The 20,676-nt window shown below is 39.4% G+C and overlaps 1 protein-coding gene across 3 annotated transcripts in view; it reads right to left on the bottom strand.

Moving 5' to 3' along the window:
- Positions 1 to 20,676, bottom strand: part of ADCY8 (adenylate cyclase 8) — a 260,213-nt gene that overhangs the window by 107,377 nt on the left and 132,160 nt on the right. For all 3 annotated transcript variants that reach the window (XM_054499607.2, XM_054499609.2, XM_054499608.2), the window contains exons 6-7: positions 18,521 to 18,679; positions 12,579 to 12,849 (exon numbers count right to left, since the gene is read on the bottom strand). In XM_054499607.2, the coding sequence (XP_054355582.1) occupies positions 12,579 to 12,849; positions 18,521 to 18,679 (430 nt within the window). The remainder of the gene's footprint in view (positions 1 to 12,578; positions 12,850 to 18,520; positions 18,680 to 20,676) is intronic.

A 20,676-nucleotide genomic window follows, 5' to 3' on the forward strand; every position in this document is an offset into this window, starting at 1 on the left:
TTAGGGATGGTGTAGGTGCTGGGATAAGGTACAATCTAGGAATGGAGGCAAGATTTCTGCCAGGATTCACATGGGACTCATAAGCAGGGGAGAGAGAAACTGAAACATCGGTGGTTTGTTCATAGGGCCACAGGGTAGGTGTGAATTGAAATATCTCCTAGCACTGAATTAGCTGTGTTGAAATGCCATTGGCTGTGGTTGGTGAGATGACCACTATCCCATTGACTGAATGACCTTGGGTTGGTAACCTGGAGAATTTTAGCTCAGGAAATGAATAAATAAACATATATCCAGACCTAGGTTACTCCATTTTCTTGTGAACATCAAAGATGTGGATTTTTTAGAGGTGTCAATGCCATGGGGAAAAGAAGGTGTGTGTGTGTGTATGTGTGTGCATGTATATATGTGTGTGTGTGCATGTTTATGTGTGTGTTTGTGGATGTGCAAGTTTATGTGTCTGCGCATGTTTATGTGTGTGTGTGTGGGTGTGCATGTTTGTGTGTGTGCATGTTTATGTGTGTGTGTGTTTGTGGGTGTGCATGTTTGTGTGTTTTGGGGTATGCATGTTTGTGTGTGTGTGTGGTTGTGGTTGTGTTTTCTTAATAGAAATTTTGGGAAAATTGAAATATAATAATAATAATTATTATTATTATTATTTTTGAGACAGAGTCTCACTCTGTTGCCCAGACTGGAGTGCAGTGGCGCGATCTCGCTCACTGCAAGCTCCGCCTCCCGGGCTCATGTCATTCTCCTGCCTCAACCTCCCAAGTAGCTGGGACTACAGGCGCCCGCCACCACGCCTGGCTAATTTTTTGTATTTTTAGTAGAGACGGGGTTTCACTGTGTTAGCTGGGATGGTCTCAATCTCCTGACCTTGTGATCCGCCTGCCTCGGCCTCCCAAAGTGCTAGGATTACATGAAATAGAATTGTTTAAATGTTTAGCTTTGAAGGTTCAGAAGTAACTTTTAATTTAGGCAGATGAAAAACATACATCTTGGGTTGCTGATAAATTGCTCATGTTTGGTGTTTTAAATTTCTCAGTATGAGTTCTTTCAGACCACTCTTATACAATTTACTAATCACATGTAGTTATTGATGCTTTCCTTAATTTAGTTCCAATGGAGCAACAAATTACTGACCTTCAAGAATCCAGCATCTCTTACTTTTCACCAGTTGTGTCAGGGCAAAACTGGGAAAAGAAGAAACCATCTACGTTAGAGCTACATTGCTACATCTTTGGGGTTGTGCCTGCTACTTCCTTTTACCCTAACCTTCCCAACACACACATTTCTATAAGAATGGTGTAATTGGTTTAGTTTTTCTGGTTTTTTATTATCCCGAGTATTTATTTCCAGGCTTATCACTTATGAGTGGTCCTGTGTTTAAGTTTCCCCCAGACATGAAGTCCAGAGTGGGTGATACTGCATACAACGTATCCAAAGTCCTTACTATCTCACAGTGGGACATGATTCTTTATGGGACTAAAGGTAACATAAAAGTCAGACAGTGGGAAGAGACACTGACAAATCTAGTGGTGCATAACCTGAAATTCACAACAGTAGTTTGGGAATCCTTGAGATAGAAGAGGACCTTGCAAAAACTTCCATCCATACTGTATGCTTACTGAAGATAAGCTACTGTAAGTCTCTTTTGACACAAGGGAAAGTAAAAAGAAGTACATATATAAGTACTGTGGCTGTTCAGGCCAACAAAAATATCAGTTATCTTTTCTCTGGCTAGAATTCAGTCACCTTAGAGTGGGAAGACCCATGTGTTTGTGTAGAGCAGGAAAACTGGTGGGTCAGGGCACATATAAAATTACTTGAAAAATGGGAATAAAAATTCACTCACATCAAATGCAATTTTGCTTGGAAAGAAAAACCTTCCTCGATATGAACTGCGCTGTGTCAAACAATAAAGGTTATACTTGGTGGCAAAGAGATGAGAGCAATCCTGGTGTAGCTCAATGAAGACATTTTACACTGAAGGATCTGAGCCCAGTCCTTGGTAAAGTGAACACCAAGATTGATAGAAAATAAATTCCACTTCTTTGTTTTCAAATTGAGGAAATAAGTCAGGGGAAAAGAATCCAGATTTTTGCTTTTTCTCTTCCTACCTATCTTCTCATATTTAAAATATCATACATTTCCACCTTGACATATTTAAAGTGCTATACGTTTATTGGGTCTTGTTTGTCAGCCCACAGTTTTATGACTCCCCAAACAATGACTCAATATCTTGTAAAAGAAGAGTCCAGTTCGTTTGTGTAGAAAAGTTTTAGCAGGTTATCAGCCATGGGAATAACCGTGGCTGCATGATGTATGCTTGACAACCTAAATGTGTATTTTTCAGGTCTGTGGTTCTACATAAGCCTCAATCCTATCTCTGCCTTTATCTCTTCTTCCTTAGTCTACCCCAGGAACTTCAGAGAAAGGAAGGATGATGAGTCAAAGCAAATGCATCCAATTGCCTACTTAATCTATTCAATGTTTTCTGGAAGGCTTCAAATCCACTTGTCTTTTGAAACAGAGTGAAAAAGCAGACTCCACTAATGATTCTCCCTGGCTGAACTCAGCAGCTATCCTCAGATTCAGGGCTAAGGACAGCCTGGGGAGTTTTATTGTCAGAAAAAGCCGGTTACTGGAAGAATGCAGCTTGACTTCAGGAAAATTTCCAAAGCTTTCCATGTTCTTGACCCTAAGTCTGCAGATGTCTTATCTAATAAACATCAAAACTTAATCTGATGTTAAAATGGTTAAAAAAATTACCTGTGGGGAAAAATATGCCTGTGATTCTCTGCATATTTATATTAAATATGGACAATTAGATATCCTGTAACTTAACACAGAAGCAGGTACCTCTGAAAACACACCTTTCTAAAGATCAAGATTCAATATTTCAGGTGTTTTTAGGGGGAGGAATTTCAGGTCACAATTCCCTGTAGGGAAAGAGAAGTCTGTGCTTTGGTCTTGAGCAAAGAAACTCAGGCTGAGATGGTGGATTTGCTTTTTCTCCCATTCTAAGGTCTTGTTCCCTCATTCTTGACTTAATTCCTGCTTGCCTGTAGATCTCAGCTTAAGGTATTTCCTGATTAACTCAGATCAATTTTCCCTCATCTACTACTCTACTACTCTGTCCTGCAATAATTGTAACAATGTTCACAGTGAGCCTGCTGACCTCTTAGTAGCACCACCTAACTAAGCTCTGGAGTGCTTGCCCCACCTTCATCTCTCTATCCCCAGATCCTAGAACTTTACTGGCAAATTGTAGTTTCTCAGTAAGCTGTTGATAAATGCATGGCTGAATGAATGAATGAACAAATAAGCATCTTGATAGGATTGCCTTTCTTAAGCTGAATGATAAAAGTAAGATGAGTTTGAATTTAAAGGTGCGTTTTTTTTGCACGCCTTCATATTCACAAAAAAGGGGCCTGCCACTTAGTTTGAATCCACCATTTAGGGGCAGAAACAAGAAGGAAAGAAATCAAATCCCAGAGAACAATATCACTCAATAAGAGAACACAATGACCATGGTGAAAACAGGACCTTGAAAGCAGGCAAAGCGTGATGATGTCTGTAATGATGTTTGGGTGTTTATCTACATAAAATCATAACTCAGTTATCTGAAATGCTTAGAGGAAAGGGTAAATCTCATTCCCCAGTTAGGTAAGATTTTACCTCAAATACTTTAAAATTTTTTTCTTTAACTCCTGTTGCTGAATTTGGTATTCATGTTTTAAGACAGTTCACCATGATAAGCATAGCTGTTATCCTACAGTAAGGTAACTGTAAACAGTGGATGTCCCCATGGCTTCCTGGTAAATTATTTATGGATGGTAGAATTCTGAAGTGTATGTGGCTCACCAGTATGGCCACAGTCTCACAGCCTGTGTCTGAGGTAAGGAAATTGAATAGGGCAATGTCAGAGCTGAAAGGAATTGTTGGATCATCCAATCCAGTTTTGCTGTTGTTCAAATGAGGACACTGAGCCTTGGAGGGGAGAAGTGGTTGCCCAAGTTCTCTTAGTAGCAACTGGACAAATCTGGCTCCAACTCAGTTCTGCTTAGTTTCTATTCAGGCCCTTCCACTATCATATGTGCAAATTTTAAATCCTGCAGAGATTTACTCAAAGATCACAAGACTCATAGCCTACAGAGTTAACCAGTTCACTCTGAGGAGCCTGAGGCTCAGCACTGGATCCACAAGGAGGTTTCAATCAGGATGGTGATCAGATGAGAATTCTTCCTTTTCTTCTAATAAATACAGAGAACAGGATCTAAGAAAAGTCCCAGCTGGAATTGGTGAAGATATAGTAACCTAAATACATTCTTTGACCGTGTTGCCCAGCCCAGCCAGCCCCCACTGTCTTCACATTTCCTTTTCCTCTGGTCTCAACATTTGCCAACTCAAGTGAGACTAAATCAAATTGTTATTTGTTTGTTTTGACTACTAGGCACATGTGAGAGGCTGCCTAGTGTTGCCTTTTTCCAGGCAAACAATCATCATGCGAGGATACTCAGGCAATGAGATCCTTCTTGGTTGGGTAGGATTTCCAAAATTTAGCTGGAGCAGAATCTGGTCATTTCCTGATGTTTTCATTTAAAATTTCCAAATAGCCGTGGTGAGCAAGTGACCCATATATGTGAGAGGGTAATACATGTACATACACATACACACCTCACACATACATACACATATACATACACACCACACACATACACAAACACACCACACACATATACACACATACCCCCCCAACACACACATACACACCACACACATATATATACACACTACACACACACACACCACACCACACATACATACACATATACATACACACCACACACACACATATATACACAGTACACACACACACCACACACACATACACATACATACACACCACACACACATATATACACACTACACACACACATCACACATACATACACATATACACACCACACACACACATATATACACACCACACACACACGACACCACACATACATACACATATACATACACACCACACACACATACATGCACATACACACACATACACACCACACACACATACACACACATACACACCCCACACATACCTACACATATACATACACACCACACACACATATATACACACTACACACACACGACACATACATACACATACATACACACCACACACACACACACTACACACACACACCACACCACACATACATACACATATACATACACACCACACACACATATACACACTATACACACACACACCAAACCACACATACGTACACATATACATACACACCACACACACACATATATACACACTACACACACACACCACACCACACATACGTACACATATACATACACACCACACACACATATACACACTACACACACACACCACATCACACATACCTACACGTATACACACATCACACACATACACACCATGCACATATATCACATATCATACATATATACACATACCACACGTACACTACACACACATACATACACCACACACACACCACATTCCTACCACACATAGACATATATACAACACACACAGCCACACATGGAAAGCAAATATGCTTCATTGCCTGGAATACAGATAAACATCCACAAGGTCACCAACACTGACAGGAGTAGAGAGCTTTACACATGTTTATACACACCCCACATCTATACACATCACACACACATACACACACACCACACACATATACACACATACCCCACACATACATACACACACATATACATACACACCACACACACATATATACACACTACACACACATACATACACATATACACACATCACACACATATACACACATCACACACACATATATATACACACAACACACACACATACACATACACACCACACACATACACACCACACACATATACACACAACACACACACATACACATACATACACATATACACACTACACACACACACAGCACACCACACATACATACACATATACATACACACTACACACACATATATATACACACTACACACAGATATACCACACCACACATACATACACATATATATACACACCACACACAGGCACACCACAACACACATACATACACATATACATACATGCCACACACATATATACACACTACACACACACACCACATCACACATACCTACACGTGTACACACATCACACACACACACCATCAAAATATATCACATACATATCATACGCATGTACACATACCACACGTACATACACTACACACACATACATACACCACACACACACCACATTCCTACCACACATAGACATATACTTGTACACAGCACACACAGCCACACATGGAAAGCAAATATGCTTCATTGCCTGGAATACAGATAAACATCCACGAGGTCACCAACACTGACAGGAGTAGAGAGCTTTACACATGTTTATACACACCCCACACCTATACACATCACTCACCTCACATCATATGCACATACACACACCACACACATACATCACATGCATATGTAACATACACATACATACCACACATACATCCACATATACACACACCTCACACTCACCATACCACACATATATACATATATCACACCACATACACTGTGAACATACATAATACATACACATATAAACACCACATATGTACACCACATACATACCACACACACATATACATGCACACTACACATATACATACCACGTACAAATATGCATAACACACACCACACCACACACATACACACACTATACACACAACACACACAAATACTCACTCACCTTCTGAGACTGACAGACGACCTGAAAACAAGGTAGAAGGTGACACCCAGCATACATCTTCAGGCCACAAAGAGGGAAGCAGTGTGAACTGATGGAAAGCATGGGGCTTTTGGAGTCAGATATATGGGGCTCTAATTCCATCTCTGTTATTTACCAGCTATGTGTCCTTCAGGGGATTAATCAATTCTCTCTGAATCCCAATTTTCCCATTTGTGAAGTAGGCACATCACACTTACCCTGTAAGGCTGGTGTGAGAATTAGGTGGAAAAACATGTGCACACCACTCCCGACATGCTACCTGTCCTAAAGCTCTCTACTCCTGTCAGTGTTGGTGACCTTGTGGATATTTATCTATATTCCAGGCAATGAAGTGTGTTTGCTCTCCATTTGTTACATGGAGATAGAAATTCCATCTGTGTTTATAATCCTCATGGGAAACACATTAATTTCAAGACAACAAAAATGCCTCAAATCAGTCTATTGTGTAGAAATGACTAAAATATACAATGGAGGTACCAGTTGTGTACTTTTCTCCATGTGACTCTTTTAAAAGGCCTAGCGGAGTAACAGAAACATGCCTGGATTCTCGGGCTGTAATAAATGTGAAAGGGATGGATGAAATGAAGATGATTCCACAACATATGGAAACAAATTCCAGGCTCTGAAAAGGGGCCTTTCTTTTAAAAGAGTAGCCTCAGTTCTCTTGACATATCACTTGTCGTAAAAATCCAGTTAAAATGATTAATATCCTTCACACAATACATTTTATAGCTACATAAGAACTTTTGGTATCTTCTTGAAAATCTGAAGTCTAAGGTGGATTTTTTTTTCTGCTAAGTCTACTCTTGCCCTGACAGTCCATTCTTCACAGGCAGCCAAAGTGATCCCTTAAAAATCTAATTGAGATCACATCACTGCCCCGCTTATACCCTTCCTATCACTTCTCTTGGAATAAAATACATCAACAAAGCTTGCAGGACGGAGGTCCCAGCCCCTTCAGCTCCATCTGTTACTCCTTTTCTCTGCTCATTATGCTCTAGCCACTTGGGCCTTTTTGCTGTTCTAACACACTAAACTCTTTTCTACCTCAGGGTGTCTGTACTGCTTTTCCTCTGTTTAGAATGCTCTTTTCCTGCTTATTTGTATGACAGTCCTTTTAGCACTCATATTAAATCTTTAGAAAGGCTTTCTCTGACAATCCCTTCTGTATTCTATATACTCCCTGGTCATATCTCTCTATTTCCTTCATTACACTTATATGTTTTGATTAATTGTCTGCATTCCTCACTCCTTTGAAATGTAAGCTCCTGGGCTGGGTGCAGTGGCTCAAGCCTGTAATCCCAGAACTTTGGGAGTCTGAGGCGAGTAGATCATTTGAGGTCAGGAGTTCGTGACCAGTCTGGCCAACATAGTGAAATCCCATCTCTACTAAAAATACAAAAATTAGCCAGGGGTGCTGGCACGTGCCTGTAATCTCAGCTACTTAAGAGGCTGAGTTGGGAGAATCGCTTGAACCCAGGAGGCGGAGGTTGCAGTGAGCTGAGATTGCGCCATTGCACTCCAGCCTGTGCGACAGAGTGAAATTCCGTCTCAAAAAAAAAAAAAAAAAAAAAAAAGAACAGAAAAGAAATACAAGCTCCTGGAGGACAGGGATTCATTACTGGATCCTCAGTATGTAGTACACTTGAGTATCTGTTAAATAACAGAATGAACAATAGCTCAAGCCCAGATATAGATTTTACTCAGAGCATGCAGCAGAAAAGGAAAATATAACCTTTATGATAAGGATCCTGTTCTCATCTTCCTTTCATTTCCAATGTTGTCTTTCAACTGAGAGATTCATTGTCCATGTTGATAACTCATTTAATAATCTAGCCTTGAACTTCCTGGATATTCTCCCCCAGATGTGAAATTTTTCACTTTTGATCTACTTCAACCATCTCCTTCTACTTTTTAAATCTTAAGTTCCAATAGTCCACCTGTGATCATAAACTTCTTGCCTTCTAGTTTCCTTACTTTCATTTCACCTGGAAACTCAAGGCATAGGGAATCTCACTGAGATCTGAGTCAGGGTTCAGGAAACCAAGGCATCAAATTAAGAGGCAGAGCATCTGCACCTGTCAGGGGGCAGGGATATAAAAGGGCATGAGTGTTCAGGATGTCCAAGAGCAAAACTTGGATACCAGAATGGGGTCAAACCAACAATTTTAACCCAAATGGTTACAGATACAGGGGCAGACAAGACACAGCATCAAAACCAAGGGAGTATGGTCAGGCAGACAGAAACTGGAAGACTCACATAAGGGGCCAGAGATAATTATTAGTGATTTTCATTGCTCCTCCAAGCCATTTATAAACTACTGAAATGGGTAGAGGGAAGGGAACAGGGGTGGAACTGGAGTTCTTGGAAACCCAGAGCCACCTCTTACCAATTATGATGACCTGGCTTCTGACTCTACCATCTCACCAGATTTGCCTCTTGCCAATGATGTCCTTCAATCCAGTTCCAATAGGCAGCTATCAGTCTTCATCTTCCTGGGCCTCTTGTCTCCATTTGACTTTGCTGATGGCCCCTTCCTTCTCAAAATGCCATATTCTAGGCTTCTGTGACAACACATTCCCTAGTTCTCTTCTGACCACTTTGACTGTTTCTTCTCTGTCTCTGCCAAGGAATACTGACTCTCTTTCACCTTCCAACTGTGTTCCTCAAGGTCTGCTTGTGTCTTCTTGTTCCTTAATTTTACAGATTCTCAACAGTGATCTCTTTCACTGCCATGTCTTCTACTAAGACCAAAATTCTCGTGACTATGAATACCAAATTCACATCTCTTGCACAGTTCTTTTATGCCTGAGTTTCAGAAATGTGTGATCACTCTCCCTGGATTTTTCCCAGACACCTCAAGCTCAACATGTCCCAAAGAGAATTCCTAGTCTTCCTCACACAATCTCCTATTCCAGTACTGCTTATTTTAGTTGGAAGTTCTATCATCCACGCAGTCACCCGAGCAAAAAATCTAGAATTCAAACTTGACTGGTTCCTCTCCCTCACTACCCATATCTATCATTTAATTCACTCATTCAACAAACTTTAATCAAGCCCTGTGATTTACCAGGTATTGTTCTAATTGTGGGCTAAATTGTGGTAAGTGAAATGGATATAATTTCTATCTTTATTAAGAATATAAACCACTGGCTGACTTTGTCTCTAAAGTGATTTTTTTCCCCATCCCTCCTCTTTTTTTTTTTTACTAGCAGTAGTTGGCTTGTAATAGATGCTCAATTAATCCTTATTGAATGAATGAATACGTGAGGATGTAACTATCTGAACATCTGCTGTCTACATAGCACAGAATATGACACAGCAATTTGATGCCATTAAACATATTTCTAAGCACATATTATGAATGAATAGAAGCCAAAACATCTGGCCAATTTAGCTGGAATACCCCCAGTGAAGCATTAGTATGCTTTATCTGTGTTATGCAAACACTCAGATGGTCGGGGCTTCCGTGGAATTGACTGGGGGTTTTGGCACAGCAAAGGCTCAGCCAGACCAGTCTTGATCTCTTCCAGGGACAAATTATGTCTCTGAATTGCACATATGGCTCACTGACTTCTAGAGTTAGGCATAAGTACAAACACTGAATACTTGTGACTGTTTTAATTGGCTCAGTAATTTCCAAAATATTATTGGTGGCATGCGGTTATTCATGAATATCAGCACACATTCACTGGCTCTTCAGTCTGAAGGCATCAAAATGAATTCAGATTATTCATGGTGAAGACGGCACAGATGGATTACACCCAGGCAAAACTTGGGCATCATAAAAAACTACATGGTATGGTTAAACAACAATAACAATCTCTAGCTAATAATGACATCTCTTATAATAGGTATTTGGTGACATCAGGAAATATGTTTAGGAAATCAGCAAATGAATATTTCAAGTATTCCTATACAATTTAACCAGATCAATCAACTATAGAATAAAACCAAGAACCTCCACCTCCCTCTTCTTGGCTCTCAGTTGTTAGTAGCAAGTTCATGTACAATACAGATTAGAACATTAAGGAATTATCTTAATTCCTACAATCAGCTTAACTGGAGAGAGATTTTTCAAAAATAAAAAAAAGACAAAACAAAAACTAAAACTGAGAGAGAGAACTTTATGCTGAGATATTCAGGATGAGGCATGCATTTCTTTCTCTTTAAATAATCAGCATTCAGACCCAAGCTAACAATAGGCAAAAGCAGCAGAGAGGGCACTGTCAGCTGGTCATGTACCCACTCCAGGAAGTATATAACACCATTATTTTATAAAACAGCAAACTGTACCATGCGCACCAACTCAGAGATGGAAAGAACCTAGGCATTGCAATCAGTTATGACTTGTGTGAGCATAATAATTTTTGGGGGAAATTAAACCCTCACAAAAGAGCTGTCGAAGACCTAAGGGTCAACTCTTGCAAGGCATGCAGCCTATGTTCAACCTGCAGCTTTTCCCAGTGGAATCTGGCCCATGCATTTTCTCATAGTTTTTCCCCCACAGATCCAGAAAGAAACCAAAGATAGCCTAGTCTCAGAGTGCCCCATCAAACTTTCAAATGCAGAAGAAAGAGGGGAGACTTTCAGCATTTTAACCTTTCCATTTAAAATTTTTTTAGGCAGACAGATTTTTCTTATCTACAAGTTAATTAGAAATGTTGAGGTCTATGGAATTTAAAAATTAACCCTTATATGTCTTCATAAAACTCCAGACCCTATTGGCTGGGTACTTCATAGTACTCTCAGCTTCTGCTTGGTCGAGGATCTTGTCAGAAACTGTCAGATAACTGTCAGATAAGTGTTATATATTGGCTATTTTTATTTCTTTCTCTAAAAATGTATAGTACAGTCACATCATTGAACTTACATGAATTCAACTAAATGTGCTGTGTCTAAGAGGTTAAAGGGAAAATCCATATTAGAGCAGGTAATTTTGCCATGGCTCCAAGCAAGCATTCTGGGAGAACAGAATCTCTGTGTCCACCTTGGTTCTTGACCTGGCTCAGCCTCAGTTCTCTAAGTGCCTCTTGGAGTCTGAGCATCTCATTGGGTTTACTGTGATTTCAATATTTGAATAAATAATTTAAAAAGAATTTTGGTTATTGGTGATCTACTCCTTATGTACTGACTTAGTAGCCCTGTCCTTCATAGAAGATGCAAATCCATGCTATATAAAAATAGAATCATGTGGGTGGCTTTGAAATTGCATGCTTCTCCTGAACTCCCTAACTCTAGGCATCACTTGGTGCTCCTTTCCTATTTCCAAATCAGCAGTGCCCTCCTGATTTTGAATCTCAGAGGGCGACGCAGAACTGATGATGGCCAGCTACCGAAAAAGGGGCATTCTCATGTACTTGATCCTCCCCTTTAGTTTAATAACAGAGGATTTATTTTTTCCAACATGAGTGGTTTTTTTTTTTTTTGGTAAAATTACAATTCAGCTTCACATAATATTTATTTTTAGCTAGGTTACAAAAAAAAAAAAAAAAAAAAAAGAGAGAGAGAGAGGGTGTTAGGAACCCTCTGGCATTTCTGGCATTTCCTGAAATTGCATACGAGGTTAATTCTGTCCTGAGGAGACACAGAGATAGTTTGATCATTTGCAATTATGGTGTTCATTGGAGAAAAGGTTAAAGATGAATCAGTTTTCTCTGAGGCGTCTGGATTGGAGATGCACACGAGCATGCATTCGTGGCCAAGCAGAAGGGGGAAGAGAGGACTTACATTCTGTTTCCCCACGATATTATCAAACGGCAGTTCAGGGCTCCAGGATCCTTCAGTGAATGTGGCCCCACTGTTTCTCCGGTCTGAGGAGCTCACTGACTCCTTGACGATATCTTCAGGCAAGGACAGCAGACTGTCCTCAGGCTGCTTAATTAAGTAAGTCTCGATATTATGCTTCCTCAGGAATTCATTCCTCTCTTTACCATGACCCTCTTCCACGTTGTAGTCACCGTTGAGACAGTCCAGCGTGGCTTTGGAAATGTGAATCCTCCTGTGTGTAGAAGGCATAGGTCATTACACACTCCTGATGTTGCCTGCAAAGGCTATATATTTTTTGACCTGTACAAAACCAACACCAGGGTTACACATGGGTATTATTAGGGCATGTCCTCAAGGACAACACTTGTCTTCCTAAAAAGTAGAAAGAATAAAAGAAAATAGAAGCATAAATTCATGAGCACAGTATCACGGACATCGTCCCAAGAGACACTGCTGCCTCTGATAAAATACAGCTCTTCTGAGCCACACCTAAGCACATCTTTTGGCTTTTCTTATGATTGTCAGCCTGATCCCAGCAAACTTTACAAAACAGTGATTTTTTTTTTCAGTCGTGTTGATTATATTGGAAAAACAAGTGCTGCAAATGTTTCTGAACCCCAGTGACAATCATTATCCAAATCACCATGCAAAAACTGTTCTTTCATCGTCTTGGAACCTGTCCTGTCACTTCAGTCTTCATGTATTTGTAACTTGTTTCTCCAACTTGTCTATATTCTTCTCAAGGGTGATTCTGATAAGTCCGTAGGGCTGCACTGAGGATCCTTTGGGAAAACCACTGTAGGGTACAATTTCCCCTATAACATGTATATTATAAGGAGCAAAGAACAAAGCTGTGGACATGTGCAGGCTGGCAGCTGGCTGGGCTCACTCACAAGGGAAGTGACTCATGGCTGCACAATTGTCAGCCACTGTAGATCATGACTCAGGCTTCTTTTTTAGCAAAATAACATGTGACATCAGGGCCTTGAGGATCAAACTTGATTCATGGAAATTTCACATGGTAAATTCTTCTGGGGAAGAGTTTTTCTGTCTTCATAACTGTCTAACTCAATCATATTACTTACTGTGTTATAATGTGGTCTGGGTAGACTAGCAAGGTAAGGTGGTTACAAACATGGACTTCGTTGCTAGATCTCCTGGATTCAAACCCTAGCTCTGCCACTTGGCACCTGAGAGATCTTGGGCAAATTACTTAGCCTTTCTTTCAGTCCATTTTCTTACCCATAATATGGGAAACATAATAGCACCTATCTCTGACGATCATTGTGATTATTCTACGAGTTGGTTTGTGTAAGGTAGTCAAAACAGTGTATGGTACAATATATACACTATAAAAGCAAATATGTAAGTTATTAAGAGTATTCTAAAAAATGCCATTGTCATCATATTACTGTTGTGTATTCCATGCCTCCTCAAGGTTTACAGAAGACTATTGTCAGGCCTTCTGAATAAGGCCTCCAAGCTTTCATTCTCTGGCTCTGTCACTTCAAAGCTCATCTTCTTACACTCCTCTAATATAGCTCTCCTATACTCTCTCCAGCTATTCAAGTAATTGGCAATTCTCCAGATTCAATGTGCTATTTGATGCTTACTAACAATTTCCTACTGTCCAATTCAGCTCAAAAGTCATTTTCCTAAGTTTACTTTAGTATTCATTTGAATGAAAGAATGCTTAATATTTTGATTGGCTTTTGGAATGCTAAGAACAATATATCCAAGTAAACAGAAAAGTTTTAAAAAAAATTTTAGAGTGGCTTTTAAAAATGCGTTGTAGTGGCTCATGCTGAGGAAGCTGAGACTGGTGAATTGCTGGAGCTCAGGAGATTGAGACCAGCCTGCGCAACATGACAAAACACCATCTCTACAAAAAAATACAAAAGTTAGCTGGGCGTGGTGGTGCATGCCTGTAGTCCCAGCTACTTGAGAGGCTGAGGTGGGAGGATCGCTTGAGCCCAGACAGTTGAAGCTGTAGTGAGCCGAGATCATGCCACTGCACTTCATTCTGAACGACAAAGTGAGACCCTGTCTTAGAAAAAATAAATAAATTCATTAATTAAATAAAATGCAGTTTACTTTTAGTATTAGCTCTGCTACTCCCTCTCATCCTTCTAACCCATTCTGCTAAATCCCTCCTTACAGAAAGAATAGTTCATTGCAAAGAACATGTGAAAAAACAGAAACTACAAACAAATCATTTCTGATAATTTAAGGCATGTTCTCCACATCTTCCACATAAATATCTTGATTGATTTCAAGTGCAAGATGTTAAAAATAAATGTGTGAAAGATGTTTTCACTCTCCTGAGAAATGTGCTGAATAAATACTAAATATTCCCAAGATGCATTTTGTTAATACATATGAACTCAACAATATTGACCTGGGAGAATGACAGATTGTTTGACCTTCCATGAAATGGAAGTCCCCGTCTGCTTTCTCAGATGAATCTCAGAGTTAAGACTGGAAGCTTACCTTTTCTCCTAGGCAAAATGAACCTGGTAGGAGGGTTTTCTAAAGCACCGTGGTTGATTTTCTTTTAAGATAATGAAGTTACATATTAACCCCATTTAGCATTTCTCTGGATTCTATTTTTATTATTCTGCTGTCAGTATGCAGGGGGACAAATACTTCCATGTATTAAATCAATATTATGTTTTCACTAGTGAAAGAGATCCTTGCCTTCACTGATTCTTCTGCTGAAGTGCTAATCAATATACACTTAAATGTTTTGGTAGAAACTAGGTTTCAGATGTTTCTTTTCATCCTTGCTACTAACTTGAGCTTTGGGGTAAGGCATTTGCAGATGAGATACTGAAGATTGCATTTCTTTCTAAGGAAATGTGTCAGTTTTCGGGCAATATTCTCATATATTGAGTGTCAAGTAAACTTGGCATTTTCTGATAAATTTTAATGCTAAGATATAATAAAAGTAGTCATGATACTAAATTAAGACCTAACAATTGTGTAACTCTTGCTTTGCATAAATGTTATCTAGTAACCAAAGGTATTACTGTGTGCTCCATGGATTATCTCATATAATTTCCATTCTTTCAACAATCTTAGGTATTAGACATTTCTTTATCTCCTTTTGCAGATGCTGAAACTGGCCCAGAAGTAACAAGTACATTTTTGGCCCCAAATCATATTAGTGGTTAGTGGCAGTGCTGGATTGAGACAAGAACTTTTACTCTCAGTATCTCTCTACCACCCCGGAACTGTACTATATGGTTAGTACTACTACCACAACCACAATCAATATTTACTGAGTACAGTACAAAGGACTTTAGATGCATTACTTCATCTAACACGAGTTCAAAAATGGTGATCTTCATGGTGTGGTACTAAGGCCAGCAGTTCCTACCAGGAACTGGTAGAAAGCATCATCTTGAGTTCCATGCCAGACATACTGAACCGGAAACTCGGTGGTGGGGCCCAGCAAGCTATGGTTTAATAAGCTCTCGGGTCATTCCAAGGCTAAGGTTTGAGAACCGTTCTTCTATAAACACAAGGCTCAGAGGTGTTAAAGAAGAAGACAATAAAAACGTGGAAAAATATGACACAATATCAAACCATGGTGAGTCTGGAGTCCCGTTTTGACATTCCTGCATTTTGCACATTGACAACATCCCATGGCTAAGCAGAGCTGGATACTGAACAGAAGACTAGACTACATGCTTTATAAGCACAATCATATTTGAAACTACATTTTTAAGGGGGATAATGTTTTCAGTCCAAACTTACAGTGAAGAAACTGGGAAGGGCATGAAGTACTTGCCACAATCTTCCAGCCTTCATAGCTGGTAAGTAGTAAACCCACGGTTCAGACTCATGACTCATGATATTAAAAATAAGGGTGTGAAAGATGATTTAAACTCAGTCACTTTTCTGTTTCTTTTTACAAATTATTTTATTCGTTTCTTTTCTTTTTCAACTTATTTTAGAATCAGGCGGTATATGTGCAGGTTTATTACAAAGCATATTGCATGATGCTGAGGTTCGGGGTAAGAAGGAACCCTCACACAGGTAGTGAACATAGTACCCAACAGGTAGTTTCTCGTCCCTTGACCCACTCTCTCCCTTCTCCCTCTAGTAGGCCCCAGTGTCTATTCTTGTCTTTATGTCCATATGTACTCAATGTTTAGCTCCCACTTAGAAGTGAGAACATGTGGTATTTGGTTTTCTGTTTCTGCATTATTTCACTTAAGATAATTTCTTTCAGCTGCATCCATGTTGCTGCAAGGGACATGATGTCATTCCTTTTTATGGCTTCATAGTATTCCATGGTGATGTGCTGATTTAAACTTGGTCACTCTTCTGTTTCTTAATGTTATTCAGAACAATAGCTAAACTGGCTTCCAGATATCAAAGCAGTATCTTACAAACCCCCAAAGCATATTCTAAGGTTTGCAAAAGGAATCTATTGAGTATATGGGCAATTCCCCATTTGGTGATGCTTTTAAGATACAGGCCTGGAAACACAGATGAATTGGCTATCTTGTTTGTCTAAATTCAGCAGGTAGTTACTTGTGGGAAAATCCTAAAGAATGGAAAGATTTAAGAAACCCAGCAGTAACACATCAGGCCTTTCTCAATTCTAAACCTGTCTGGCAAACAGCCATGACACACCACATAGACTGAAAGATCCCCATAGGAATAGTAACTGACCTGGGGCTGTCCCTGCACAGTGTACAAAAAAAGGTGCTTCATACCCATTGCCTGAGATAATCTTCACAGGAGACCTGTGAGGTGGATTATGCCCATTATAGCAGATGAGAGAACAAACTCTCATGGAGGAGGAAAATAAGTTCACAAGGTAGCAAATCATAAGTATTATTATCCCTCTTCCTGCAGTGAAGAAAGTTGGACTCAGAAGTTAAGCACTGGCCTGAGATCACACAGGTAAGTGCAAGCCAAGTTCACACTAAAATCACACGCCAGGTGCTGTGCATGCTTTACATAACTTGCTGAAGATAATAGAGTTTAGCAAGGGGCAGAGTGGGAATCCTAGTTACTCTGATTCCACCTCTTGTTGTCTTTTTCCCCCATGATAACATATTACTTGATATTAAACATAATTTGCAAGGAATGATGGCATATACCAGAGAAATCTGTGACTCCAAGGGCAGGTCTAGGGGGTAGGAAAAGGAATATGTGGAAGTGCTCTCTCTCTCTCTCTCTTTCTCTATCTCCATCCATCCATCCATCCATCCATCCATCCATCCATCCATCCATCCATCCATCATCTTTAAGAAAGAGAGGCTGCAGAAAATCACACTGGCTCACACATATCTGAGGTCTTATTAGGTCCAATCTGTGTCAACAGAATCTTGATACAACTTTTCAAGACTTACCTTAGTTGCAGTGGCCTTTGCAGACCACTAGCACCTTTGGGGATCCAATGTCAACCAATCTTGACAGCCAAATTTGAAACGTTGAGTTTCTAAGGAAGAGCCTGAATTTCCTCACTGAGTCCTGGATCATGCATGGAAAGTCAGTAGGTCTTAATCCTGGCTGCCCATTACAATTCATTGAGGAACTTAAAATAAATTCTGCACAGATTCTGCTTTAAATAAACTGGGACGGGGTCTGGACACTAGTATTTTTTAAATGTTCCTTTGGAGATTCAAATGTGCTGCCAAGTCTAAGGATCAATGCTGTGCAGGGCAGAGACCCGAACACCTCAGTGTTATTCCACATCCTTGTTGCCTCTGATGCATTTTACTAGGTTTTGGAAGCTAATAGTTGTATGATGTTTCAGTGTCTGGTCTCCTTCCAAATAATTGCTTCCTAGATCTAACCCTGAATTTCTGTACACAGGAAACCCACTGTCACAAAATGAGCAAATGACAACTGTTAAGCATGAAAAGGACTTTGCTTTGTCTTACCCGGGGATTCCTCCAGATTCGAGTTTGTTTGCAATATCCACATCCCAAGACCAGACATCAAACTGCCACTTCCTTAGTCCCAAAACACCGCACAGCACTGAGCCTGAGTGGATTCCAATCCTCATGTCAACATCGTGTTTTGTCCTTGACCGCACATACCTGTTGACATAGGTAAATGGAGAGACACATGTATAAGACCAGAGTAGGCATCCTTGGCTCTGCACTTTCTTTTCTTTTTTTTTTTTTTTTTTTTTTGAGATGGAGTTTCGCTCTGTCGCCCAGGCTGGAGTGCAATGGAGCGATCTTGGCTCACTGCAACCTCTGCCTCCCGGGTCACGCCATTCTCCTGCCTCAGCCTCGATGGTCTCGATCTTCTGACCTCGTGATCCTCCCGCCTCGGCCTTGCAAAGTGCTGGGATTACAGGTGTGAGCCACCACACCCGTCCAGCTCTGCACTTTCAATGTCACCCCTTTCATGAAGCCTTCGTAGGTTCTTTAATAACTGGAAGGAGTCTCTGAACATCCTTAGCCTTTTATCTGTACTTTTAAGGGCTCTTTGGCTCTTTGAAACCTTCCTCCAAAACCTGCTGTGTAACCTCTGTCTCAGGGAATGGCACCAGCATCTTTTTCTACCCAACATTAACCTGTGATAGATTATTGATTTCATACTTCATTACACATTCCATTTCCAACCAAAATGTCAACTGTTTCCTTCTTTCTAGCCCTTCTGTGACTTAGTTCAGACCACCATCATGCCTGAGTCTGGGATCCCTGCCTCAGCCTTCCAGCCCATACTGTCATGGTTTCCAGCTGCTCCTTCTAAACACAAATGTGACCTCATTACCCTATCACTCTTTTCTGACCTACTCCTTAGAGCTGTGGTCTCTGAAATAGAGTGTTTACATCCCAGGGCTGAGCTGGGTCATCCATTGAGATGCAGGAAGAAAATGTTAGAACTTCCATTCACAGCTTTTGTTACTTATGTTGAAAAGCTTTACCAACATTTGATATATAGATTGATATTGGAAACTTAGGGGATACATGTCTGGTCATCCTCTGACTGTAAGTATGGAGGAGGCGTCTTGAGAAGACAGAAGAATTTCTACCATTGGATGATTTCCTGTAGTCATGGGCATTCTTTCTTTCAGAGTATTTTGAACAATTTTAGTTTATGATTAAATGACGTCATTTATGCAGAAAATCAAATGGTAGAAGATAATACTTTGTAGTAGAATTACTAGAAAAACCTTCATTGCCCCCCAAACACAATGATTATGTGACTTCAAAATGCTTAAAAGAATTGTCAGACTTAAAGGTGAGCTATTCGTTTGTCTTTGACAAGAAGACAAGTGTTCCAAATTTGCTGATAGTTTTGTGATAATGTCGCCATTAATATTCCTTCTAGCATATATTTGAAAAAAACATACAAACTTGCTTAATTTATTTCTTCCAACTCAAGATGATGACTTAAGAATGAGCAAGAAAGTAACTGATTTTTAAAGAAATTGATGCTCTGAAGAAAGCATTTTGAGAATGGAAGTTTGGAAATGTTTCCATCTTTTTAAGAATTTTGTTGTAAAACCGAAGTTATATTATATCATCTATCAAAATTCTTAGAGCTGCACATTTACTAATGTTTAAATATCTTCTAAATGAAGATTTCTGATGAGGTCGGGACCCATTTATAAGGGCTTAAATCCATTTATGAGATTGGAAAACATTTATAAGATATATGTTTAGCTCTGATAGCCACTGAAGCCTGGTATAGAAATAAATTGAACTTAAAACCTGACCTTTACGTTACTATATCACAAACTATTAAAAATTTTTTTAAAAAAGAATTATGTTTAAACTTACTGCTCTCTAATAAATGGTGAAAGCAGAAAAGTCTTAATTAAATTAAATTGTAATTAATTTAAAATATTTTAAAATTGTGATTAAATTAAAATATTTAAATTCAATTAGATACTGTAAATTAAAATATTTTAAAGTATTTTTATTTTCTCATTATCCTTTAAAATCCCTATATTATGTATATTTTATGGTATATATTTTTAAACATATGAATATAATTAATAGAATAGATAAATACAATTTTATTAGATATGCATATCTTCATATAATTTTATTAATAAAAATAGGGGATCAAAATATTT

The sequence above is a fragment of the Pongo pygmaeus genome, chromosome 7 (assembly GCF_028885625.2).
Source record: "Pongo pygmaeus isolate AG05252 chromosome 7, NHGRI_mPonPyg2-v2.0_pri, whole genome shotgun sequence".
NCBI lineage: Eukaryota > Metazoa > Chordata > Mammalia > Primates > Hominidae > Pongo > Pongo pygmaeus.